At 43.1% G+C, this 12,064-nt stretch overlaps 2 protein-coding genes across 6 annotated transcripts in view; both read left to right on the top strand.

Annotated features, from left to right (window-relative positions):
* The window catches only part of LOC121538246 (ral GTPase-activating protein subunit beta-like), a 49,832-nt gene extending 48,361 nt beyond the window's left edge, over positions 1–1,471 (top strand). For all 5 annotated transcript variants that reach the window (XM_045207158.1, XM_045207155.1, XM_045207154.1 and 2 more), the window contains one exon: positions 213–1,471. In XM_045207158.1, the coding sequence (XP_045063093.1) occupies positions 213–409 (197 nt within the window). In that variant the 3' untranslated portion in view covers positions 410–1,471. The remainder of the gene's footprint in view (positions 1–212) is intronic.
* A 3,016-nt stretch (positions 1,472–4,487) lies between these two features.
* Positions 4,488–12,064, top strand: part of LOC121538247 (phosphatidylinositol 3,4,5-trisphosphate-dependent Rac exchanger 1 protein) — a 119,835-nt gene continuing 112,258 nt past the window's right edge. The window contains exon 1 of the mRNA XM_041846094.2: positions 4,488–5,071. Within this exon, the coding sequence (XP_041702028.1) occupies positions 4,928–5,071 (144 nt within the window). The 5' untranslated portion in view covers positions 4,488–4,927. The remainder of the gene's footprint in view (positions 5,072–12,064) is intronic.

Genomic DNA, 12,064 nt, shown 5'->3' with positions numbered 1-12,064 from the left:
TCCCCATTGCCCTCAGACTCTCCTTAGTTGATGTTATCAGATGTTTTTATTTTATCAAAATGTTTATTTACTGAATAAATTGAGGTCAACCAAACACTGACGTGTTTTGGTGGTTTGTCATCCTGCCCCTGGGATATTACAAACCACAAATTTGATTTCCACTCCCATTTTGTTTGGCTCATTGTCAAATTCTGCTTGCTGTTTTCTCCCAGGGTTCCTGGTGCGCCAGACGGTCATCAACGTGTGCCGGCGGAAGCGACTGGAGAGCGAGACGTACAGCCCGCCGCACGTGCGGCGCAAGCAGAAGATTGCAGACGTCGTGCACCGCTACCGCAACAAGCAGCTGGAGCCCGAGTTCTACACCTCTCTCTTCCAAGACGTGGGGGAGGGGAGGCCTATTCACCTTTGACCCCCCCTCCCCCCTCCCCCCTCCCACCCTTTGAAAAACACTGACACACACACATAGACACACACACACACACATCCCAGATTCTCTATATTTATACAGTTCTATTTTGTTATTTATATCAAACACTTTGCTGCCGTTGACGTCGAGAGCATTGTCAAAAAATAGTTACCCGGTGCAAGCAGTACATTTGTAGTACGAACACATCTGAGCCTGTCTTTTGGTGGCTACTAAGCCCCAGTTAAGCTCTGGACACTTGGCATTGAAAAGTTACTGCACATCCTTATCAGTCTACTCTATGCTTTGTGGCACCAGTTTCTGACGCTCTATAATTGCAATAGGATAGTCTACTTGTTGGTCTTTTTTAAATATTGTGATGAAGAGTGAACAACGTTATTGGCCTTTTAATCCTCCATTTTAGAGTTTCTGTTTTTAATGAAGATGTAGCATAAATGTTGATGGACCAGACTCATAATATAGGTTTACTTGATCATTTGACGTATATCATATCGACACAGCTAGGGAGAGGAAGGAGAGACGCTGGAATTTGGATGCAATTTTTTTTGTCGATACCGTGCGGGTGGTTGTGGTGAGAGATTTGGTGAACTGCAGTTGGATCAAGACATTTTACACGATGGATCCATATATTACTTTGAAAGTGTTTACGTCTTATCTAATAACAACTGGTTTTAAAAAGTATTGTCCCCTCATGTATCTGTCCAAAGTCTTCCATGTCATTGAGAAAATGGAGTTGAACATTGCAGCAATATTAGGCATTGGTCAGCTTAGTTACTGAGTTTCAAAACCATGGAAAAATATCAGACATTTAAAGGGATACTTCACCCCTGTTTCATACCACTTTTATGGTGTGGTGGTGAACTATCCCTTTAATGTAGGTCAGCCGCTAACTGAGAGATTGCATAGACACTGTTCTTAGAATGAAGTAAACCAGTATTATTTTTTCCAACGCGGAACCATTTTGACTCATATCGTACCAGTCAAAAGTTTGGACACACCTACTCATTCCAGGGGTTTTCTTTGTACTATCTTCTACATTGTAGAATAATAGTGAAGACATCAAACTATGAAATAACACATGGAATCATGTAGTAACTAAAAAAGTGTTAAACAAATCAAAATATATTTAGCCACCCTTTGCCTTGATGACAGCTTTGCACACTCTTGGCATTCTCTCAACCAGCTTCATGAGGTAGTCACCTGGAATGCATTTCAATTGCCTTCTTAAAAGTTAACTTGTGGAATTTATTTCCTTCTTAATGCATTTGAGCCAATCAGTTGGGTTGTGACAAGTTAGGGGTGGTATACAGAAGATAGCCCTTTAGGTAAAAGACCAAGTCCATATTATGGCAAGAACAGCTCAAATAAGCAAAGAGAAACGACAGTCCATCATTATTTTAAGACATGAAGGTCAGTCAATCTGGAAAATTTCAAACGTTTCTTCAAGTGCAGTCGCAAAAACCATCAAGCGCTATGATGAAACTGGCTCTCATGAGGACTGCCACAGGAAAGGAAGACCCAGAGTTACCTCTGCTGCAGAGGATACGTTCATTAGAGTTAACTGCACCTCAGATTGCAGCCCAAATAAATCCTTCACAGAGTTCAAGTAACAGACACATCTCAACATCAACTGTTAAGAGGAGACTGTGTGAATCAGGCCTTCATGGTCAAATTGCTGCAAATAAATCACTACTAAAGAACACCAATAATAAGAAGAGACTTGCTTGGGCCAAGAAACACGAGCAATGGACGTTAGACCGGTGGAAATCTGTCCTTTGGTCTGATGAGTCCAAATTTGAGATTTTTGGTTCCAACCGCCGTGTCTTTGTGAGACGCAGAGTAGGTGAACGGATGATCTCCGCATGTGTGGTTCCCACCGTGAAGCATGGCGGAGGAGGTGTGATGGTGTGGGGGTGCTTTGCTGGTGACACTGTCATTGATTTATTTAGAATTCAAGGCACACTTAACCAGCATGGCTACCACAGCATTCTGCAGCGATACGCCATCCCATGTGGTTTTCATATTCACTGCAAATTAAGTTTTATTCCATCTATACAATCATGAGTTTACTTTGCGTATTGCAATTGGTTTAACGATTTTTGTTTACTTACTGTGCTTTTAAAAGCCCTGACGCGAACCCTTTACTGTCTGCCAGTAATAATGTGCATTTATTTATGGCAATGATTGAAAAGGATAAACCTCCAAACGTATTTCTTTAATCTTTAGTCTTTTATGCACTGAGCACATTTGTTTTTATATATATATACATATTTATTTTGTTACTTATTATTATTATTTTTTACAGCGGTCTGCAGTTTGGAAATATACTCAAGGAAGAGTTTTATCTTGTGAAATGTAAATGACGAAAAGACTTAGGGCTCTATTTTAACAAACCTAACGCAATGGTAAATCTTAGCGCTGGCGGTAGTGCTATAGGTCCAGGGGTGTGTCAGAAATATTTTCACAGTGGGAATTATGGGCGCAGTAGCTGGCGGTGGTACGAAAAGGCTGGTTTTTGATTAATAAATAAGTTATAGGTGTGTTGAGGCTTCCTCCATGGCTAAATATGTGGTTGCTTCAAGTTGTGTATTTAGGGTATTTTGTTATTTACATTTACATTTTAGTCATTTAGCAGACGCTTTTATCCAGAGCGACTTACAGTTAGTGAGTGCATATATTTTTCATACTGGCCCCCCGTGGGAATCGAACCCACAACCCTGTCATTGCAAGCGCCATGCTCTACCAACTGAGCTAAGTTATCCACTCCAATTGGACATACCAGACGTTGTCAAAAAGCAAGATTCAATTCACTATTGATAAGACTCAAAAAGACAGTGAATAATACTAATCAAATTCTAATAAAAACAATCAACTTGTTTTGAAAAGGCTATGCCTAAATACAGTTACAGGCACCAATTACTCCCCGTGGGCATATAATATTCAGACAATGTAGACAATGGAGGGTTTTACACACACACACACACACACACACACACTTTTCACAGGAGCTGGAAAAAGATTTGAATAGATATTTCTGTCTGATATTTCGTTGTCTGAAGTAGACCCCTTAGTCTGACTTTTTTTAAATATTTTTTTAATCTATCATTGAATTAGATGTCTTACTTTTTGATGGTTTTATTAATTTGTGCTTTTGCACATAGCCTACCTTTTTTTTGTTAAGGAAAACAAGTATGGAATATTAATTAATCAAAGCAATTGCATACAATCAATTATTATCCTGAATTACTTATTTGTCGTTTGGTAATATTTAAGAACTTAAGTTGTGTTGTACAGAAAGGAATAATTATATGTAAAATATAAGAAATTGTGAGGTATATTAGTTAGTTGCATTCCTCATTTAAAAAGGCAAAAACAAAATGTATGTATGCAACTGTCTGGGAGAATCACAGTGGATAATGAATGTAACATGCATTGATTAAAACTTGTAATTATCTTTTCATTCATTCCTTTTGATCCCCAACCTTTGTTTACAGGGTGTCTTTGAGGAATAAAGTAAAAACACTTTTTAACGTTCTCTGAATCATTGGATTGTTACTCGTCTGACAGTTTATTTTGACCCAAAGTTGTATGAGTTTGCTTCTGTGCTACGAATGAGTCCACTAGAGGTCCCCTCGCGCTGACGTTTCTAAATCGGACACTGGTGCTGTTGGCGTTCAACTACAGCGCTTGAGTCCGTTGGAACTTGGTGGTAGCAAATTGATTCTCAGACCCTCTTCATAATAATGACAGTCATCTAAAATGTTAAATTGTATCCCTAAAACAGTCGACTTCATTTGCAGCCTTTATGTTCCATTGACTTGTCCATCAATTGTTCATTAGGTCTGGTTTGTGCCATGCGTAAAGTGAAAATAAGTAGGCTGCCTTATTGAAAGTGACTGGGCATATGTATTTAATTAAGAGGTGCAGAATGAATGATTTGATATTGAATTTAATTTTTTTCTAACGTAAAGACTGTCCCGACACTGCTGCACTCCTGAAAGCGACCACTGGCACGCTGTTGCACTGCTCTCATTCCAAGAGGACAACAAGCGCTTTTCAGACTGCCTTCTGAGAGTCTGCGAAATTACTGCTGCCTACATCACATCATGTCCTGTCGTCTCTTCAAAACTTATGTTGACACACAACTAACCAACTTGAGAGCCTGTGATTTAGCTATCCTCAGCCTATATTGTGAGCTGTACATTCTCAGCTGAAGTAAATTTTTCTTGAAGGGTAATCGGATCTCGCAAATCGATCTGCATTCAGTTATTGCGGCTTCTCTGTCTTTTTTAGAGAAAAAAAATCCGAATAAAGACGCGCATGTTTTTGTTTTGTTACTTTTGGTGAAGTGTATATGCATTGCGCATCATTGCTTTGGGGTTTGAAGATACAGTGTTGCAAAATGGACTTAAACTGCAACTAACTCGGAATACTTTTGCAGTGACCCAAGTATCAATAATAATTTTACGAGTTATTTTCCTACTCTTTGGATAAAGATCAATTATGGAAGAAGACGGGCAACATGAGAACGGCGGTGTTCACGGCACCAAAGATTCGGACCGCCAGCAACGCTTGAGGCTCTGTGTTTTAAATGAAATTTTGAACACAGAGCGGGATTACGTTCGGGTATTGCTTTTCCTTCAGTCGGTAAGTTTTTGATCGCTCTTTCTTTGCCTCAATTGAACCCATGGCTACTTGCCAGACGTTACATGTATATTGTTCAGCTGTTGGCAAGCAGTTCTATCACAAATTGCTGGCAACAAACACACTTCGAGAAAGTGAAGTCATGGCCAGCTTGCTGCTAGGCTGGCTGAATGCATTTTTATCACAGTCCAACATCCTCTTTTTGGTTTTAATTTGTAGCTACAGTTCACCCTTCTGTTGATGGCAGCCTGTAGAGTGGTGTCCATAATGATGATTTGCTTCATTTTATAGTGTTTCGGTTGGGGGAACGGGCACTTCACAGGCATGCGGTTGCTTGGACTAGTAAAACGCAGTAGATCTTTGGAACGTCTTCCGCCTTCATTCACTAGTCTGTGTTCCTCTTGTAAATTCTGATTAAAACCCCAGTAGAAACCGTGGATTTAATAAAAGCGCAATTCAATGCAAATGTTGTAGCCTGGCTGACCCGCCCATTCGCGACAGTAAGTGTGTGCATTTATTCATTGATAATTGCGAGCCAATTTATCACTTCATAGTAAATGTTAGGTAACACGTTTTCTTTAATCACATCTGAATAATGAATGGACTCAGTTTTCGCGCGTCACCGGAGAGCACACCGCTGTGCCCGAAGCTCGAGTCTAGACCAGCTGCAGGTAGCAATTCAATTTGTCACCTCTCCTTGTCATCTCTTTGTTTCCAGTCTCCTGTGTTGTCTCCTCCCATTATGCGGCCCGTCGCCTCTATGCACTGTGCAGGTGGCCTCGTTGATGGATGATGACAGCCTAACCTTGAACCATGGCCATTACAAACTGCTATATGACAGGGTTTCCCAAACTCGGTCCTGCCCCCCCCCTAACACTATAGAACTGATTCAAATAATCAAAGCTTGATGATGAGTTGGTTATTTGAATCAGATGTGTAGTGCTTGGGCAAAACCCAAAATGTGCACCCAGGGGGGGCCCCAGGACCAAGTTTGGGAAACCCTGCTATATGATATAACCATCTAAGGTCACATGATGTATGATCCAAATGACCACATATGATTGATAAGCAACCAAGGGCTGGACAGAATGATGACATTGAATCCAATGGATTCTACACATTTGAAAAGAGGGCTGTCAGTCCATTGATAGGCATTCTATGCTGGAATTAACTCAATATTTTGTCCTCCTCTTACACACTTCACATGGAGACCCTGAACATGAAAGGGGGCTATGCATGAACATGAAGATGGGGTTGTTCTATGGGAATTAATGAAAGTAGAGTAAGTAATGAACATGCATTAAACTAATCAACTGTCCAATGTTCATTTTCAGACTGTATGACTATAACTCCTCATAGGCAATCCTCTTCACGTTTAATCCCCAATTTATTATTCACCTTATTATGTGGAGCAGCGTTGCATAATGGTCAACAAACCTCATTAACTGGTGCCAAGCAACAGGGGAGTAACACACACACACACCATGTCCCCCAACTTCTATGTATTTATAAAACGAAAAGATACAGGAGATGTCTGGATCTCGTCCCCCTGCCTCCCCTCACCCCGGCCTCTTGCCTACCACTACATCATGTAAAATTGTGCAGAATTAACTGTCTCCTGTCCTCTCTGCTGTTGTAATGATAAGGCTGATAATACTGTTTTCATGACACCCAGTTATGTGTGTGAGTGCATGTGGCAGTGTGTGTGCCTGTGTATGTATGAGTGTGTCTGTGTGGATGTGTATGATCCTGTGTGCTTAAGTGTGTGTGCATTGCGTGCAACCCAAAGTCCATTGATCTAGTGACACCCATACCATGGCATCAATGGCTCAGCGGATTGTGGAAAGTATCCAACACATCCATGAAATCAGTTTTGCTCCAATCCTGGATAATCTGATACTGCTATACTACCCCCCCCCCCATGCTACTCCCTTCTCCCCTCCCTGCCGGGAATCCACGTTTTTGTCGTCAAACAGCTAATCTGGTGTTGATAAGGACTGTCTGGCTGGGGGTTAGATGGGCCAGGACTGAGGCCATATGGTTTTAGTAAAGATAGCCCCAGTCTATCTATCCCCCCATTGAAGACACCTGAGCCGATAGATGGGGAGTCATTTGTCACCTTGGTGGGGAGTTGTGGGGGAGATTGAGAGTGCAATCTGATACTGTACTGACCACTAAACCCCACAGCTTTTCCTCATCGAGAGGCAATTGGTTGGTTGTTTGTTCTCAATCTACACCGGTTATGAGAGAGGCTGGGGTGAAATGGAGGCCAGGCGGTTGATGGAAGAATAGCCGCCCCCCTGTTGCTCTCGCCATCGATTCTGTTTCCGCCTCCATTTGTGTTGCAACCCCGGTATTTTTAGTCTGCATCAAACACACACACACACAATCGATACACGTACGAGCGGGATGACACTCAGAGATGTTTATACAGCTTTTGTCATCTCTAACCCGCGTCCCTCATCTCTTGGCAATTACAGAAGCCAGCGAGCATATCCAATTGGCTGGGGGGATAGAGGGGTGTGAGGCAGGGATAACAGGATTCGTTTTGCGCCACACTGTCATTCCAGATCTCCGGTAGATTTTCTTTTTCTTTTTTTTGAGTAGGAGAACCGACGCTTTGCATTTGAACAGCTCACTTTAATTTTGTTTCATTGCAGTCTTTGGTGATAACTGGTATCTACTCATGTTTGTTTAATGGTTTGCCACTTTATTTGCATTGATCAGCTCTCCAAAGAATTGGAGTGCGGCTCTAGTTTTTTCCTCACACATCAGCTCGGATTTTCCCGACATTATCCTACAAAATGTAGGCTATGGCATGAATATGGTTAGTGACATCATCCTGTGTGGGATTTCCACAAAATTTAAGCAAACCTTAGAAAAGAGGAGTGGCCACTTTTAAAATGAGGTGGCTTTTTGCATGCTGACCACTCGTCACAACATTGGAGCCTTGCAACAAAAAAAAGGCAGTAATATTCACCCAAACCTCGACACGCTTCTCCCACAAACCTCCATCCGACCTGGGTCGTGTTCAGTAGGGAGATAACATTTTTAAACAAAGTGAAACGGGGAGTTACAATCTAGAACTTGTCCAATTTGAACACTGATTCTGTTTTCCGTTTCAAAACGTTTTGCTACGGCGTCCTACAGAACACAACCCTGAACATCTGCATGGCCTTGAGACTCTGTATTATCCTAATGTTCAGATTAGCTGGGTGATAACCTCTGTCATAACCTCTGTCTGTCATGTGCGCATGTGGAAAAGATGGAAGTGGTTCAGGGATGACTTTGGAACATTTGTTACTCCATAACCTATAATAGGAAACATCTGGAGATGCAGCCCCTTTGTAACCCACCCCTGGCCACACACACACACACACACACACACTAGATAACCCCCTTACAAGTAAGTTCATCTGATTTGTGTGTGTGCCTGAGTGTTCCTTCCCATGCCAGTGAGTATATGACCTAGAATATGCCTGTGGTTTCCTCCTTGAAGGTGAAGCCTTCAACCCCTCTTTATTTCCCCTTGCTGCCCAGCTGGCGTTGACTCCTGTGGCCCAGCCAGCTGCGGTGGGGCCAATGACAAGCCTGGTTGAACAAACAGGATGACCCACACGGCTGTGCTCATTACCTTGGAAGACACACAGGAAGTCAGCCTTGAGCTTCCTCTCTAAGTTGCTCTCTCTCTGTCATCCCTCCATCTCTCCACACTAGGATACGCCAGCATCAGGTTTCTCTGCCCTGGTGTCTACTACTATAAATAGGCCTGCTGCGCCGGTGGCTTCAACTCTGTAACCCCGACTCCAGGGCTCTAACTAACAAACCAGACTCTACTCTGCAAAAGGGAAAACGCCCCGTCGTGTCTTTATGGAAGGGCTGGAATAGAAGCGCTGGGGGGTTGCTGCTGTGTCCCGACTCCTGCCAAGTAGTTTGTTACTGGCCCTTTAAATATGCTTTTTAATAAGACTTTAAAGGCCTGATGCGAAAGCTCATCATGTGCCTCATAACTTGATGAGTAACCAATAAGGAGCCAAAGGCCCAATATCTTTACCTAACTGCTCTATTGATAGTTTCACACATTCAGTCTGAAACTTCCATCATTGAAGTTGTTTGTGTTACTTTAAAATGAGGGGCATTGTACAAAACAAATTCATCAGCGATTGGATCGTCTCTAACCAATCAGAGTATCAAAGTTGATAACGTCATCATGTAGGCCGGCTCTGGCCCAACCCATCGGTTTCTGGGACCAATCAGAATGGTCAGAATGTGTTCGCGTTCTAGAAATCATCGGGGAGGGAGGCCAATCCAGACTCATCGTGGAGAAGAAAGGTCAGTAGGCCAGAGCGATGTGGAGGGGTAGCCAGGCAGCCAATATTGTGTAGAGTCTGAGAAGGTGAACAGCAGTCCTTCTACACTGTAAGAAAATGTGCTTGCATATCCAGTTGTGTTTCTTTGGATTCTACGTGGTAAGCCTTGTTTTATTGATTTAAATGAGTCCAAATATACATGAGGAGTGCTGCCTTTTGTCTTATCCTTGAAACTGGCTCAAGGTTTTGATTGAATAGAGTCTTAAGTCTCAAAATATCCAGCAGACCCCTACTCCTCCTCCACACAGCTCACATGTACAGTAAGTTGCCCACCATTGGGCCCTCTTTGTTGCCCCCCCTCGTCTTCCAACACTGCGACAGTTCCATTGCACAAGCCCTACAGTCCTGTCTAAACCCAGGGCCAAGGCTTAACCCTCCAATGGGAGGTATGCGTTTGATGTCGTGCTCCTTAAGAAGTCAAATGTTTTTTAAGTCGCCACAGCGCTCGGTCTCCCTCAAGACAATTAGTACCTTATCGCAGCAGTTACGGTACCAAGAAAACAGATTACAGCACACCGTGACACAAAAAGAGGAAAGTGTCAATCCTAACTAATCTTGGTTTCTTTTTTTAGTCATGTGCGCTCATAAGCCATTTCTTTCCGAGGCATAAGACTGCATCAGGAATTTGAGGAATCTAGTTAACGTGTCTAAACCTCTATAGTAGCACAGTGGCATAATGTCACATACACTGTGGCTATGTTTTCAAAATGTTACAGATATTTCCAAGTGGATTAGCATAGGAGGGAAGCGCATATCGAGCTACGTGTTTGGCATTGAACTGTCTATTTTGGACTGATCACCCAGTTTGAATCCTACTTGGACTGCCACATTATATTTACCTACAGACCATCTCCCTTTATTCCTTCTAGTTTTAGTTTTTTGTGGTGCTAAATCATTTTCTGTGCGGCTATAACGATTGATTTAATGCAGAAGCATTTTCTTTAGGAATTCAAGGTGTAAATGGTGGCTCATAAGATCAGATAAACGTGGATCTCTTGACTCTGCATAGTCGCAGTGAATACAATACCATAGGCATAGCAGCACTGTCTGTTGAAAGGCTGTTCTCTCCCTGTCAGGAGTCAGTGAAGTTGTCAATTGGCCTCTGTGTGTGTCTTCTAGCACACTGAAGGACGTGGACAAAAGAGTCTATCCAGATGTGTTGTTCGGTTTGAATGCGGATACTTCGGTGACACAAGGCTTGAATGGAAAAAAGACATGACAAGGAATGTTAATGGTCACACAGTGTTTTCAAAATGGGTGATATATGATGGAATTAGTGACATGGCCTCCCTTGTAAAGGCAGCAATGAGAGACCACCAACGCCCGCTTGACATCTTGACCTGAACAGAAGCGGGACAAGTACTTTCCCAGAGCTAGCCAATACCCATTAATTGAACAGGGGGGTTCTTTTCTCCTCCCAAGTGAAAAGGTAGAATGGAAGGATGCCCGTAAAAGTTTGGAATGGGGGCCTCCCGAGTGGCACAGCGGTCTAAGGCACTGCATCTCAGTGCAATCTGCGTTAATACAGATCCTGGTTCGATACCGGGCTGTGTCGCAGCCGGCCGTGACTGGGAGACCCATGAGGCGACGCACAATTGGCCCAGCATCGTCCGGGTTAGGGGAGGGTTTGGCCGACCGGGATGTCCTTGTCCCATCGCGCTGTAGCGACTCCTGTGGCGGGCAGTGCGGCTTGGCGGGGTTGGGTTTCTGAGGACGCACGGCTCTCGACCTTCGCCTCTCCCGAGTCCGTACGGGAGTTGCAGCGATGGGACAAGACTACCAATTGGATATGACAAAATTGGGGAGTAAAGGGGGTAAAAAATAAATTATGTTTGGAATTGAACCAAATGTCTGCCAGTCACACAGAGAGAACTCTCCAGGAATTCCCATCAGTCCCCTTTGGGAATTGCCTGGAACGGTTTGTGGACAGAGGCTGCTGGGCCCCGGAACGTTTGTCAGGATTGTCAAACAGAACCAGATGTGTGGGATTGAAGGGGGCGAAGGTCACCATTCTATTGAGAAACATTGACCACAACCAAACCCTACGACCGTAGTAGTTTTTTGAAGTGGCGTCAGAGAAGATGGCTGCCGTTTTACAGCCCTCTAACCAATTGTACTATTATGTGTGTTTTATCACGTTATTTGTAATTTATTCTGTACATAATGTTTCTGCCACCGTCTCTTATGACCAAAAAGAGCTTCTGGATATCAGGACAGCGATTACTCACCTCGTATTGGATGAAGATTTTTTCTTCAACGAGTTGGATGCAAAGGATATCCTACAAACACCCGACAAGGCCCAAATCCCCGTCATTCGCATGAAAAAAAGACAGATATCGTGGACATAGGTCGGTGTGCCTTGTAAGGATCCGACGGCGAGCGAGTAAACTGCCTCTTCCATCAATCCTATTAGCCAATGTTCAATCATTTGAAAACAAATTGGACTACCTAAGATTAAGGTTATCCTACCAACGGGACATTAAAAACTGTAATATCTTATGTTTCACCGAGTCGTGGCTGAACGACGACATGGATAACATACAGCTGGCGGGATATACGCTACATCGGCAGGATAGAACGGCTGACTCCGGTAAGACAAGGGGTGGCAGTCTGTGTATATTTGTAA

The sequence above is a fragment of the Coregonus clupeaformis genome, chromosome 24, assembly GCF_020615455.1.
Source record: "Coregonus clupeaformis isolate EN_2021a chromosome 24, ASM2061545v1, whole genome shotgun sequence".
NCBI lineage: Eukaryota > Metazoa > Chordata > Actinopteri > Salmoniformes > Salmonidae > Coregonus > Coregonus clupeaformis.
The sequence above is the reverse complement of the archived record's forward strand: the minus strand, read 5'-3'. Positions and strand labels throughout refer to the sequence as shown.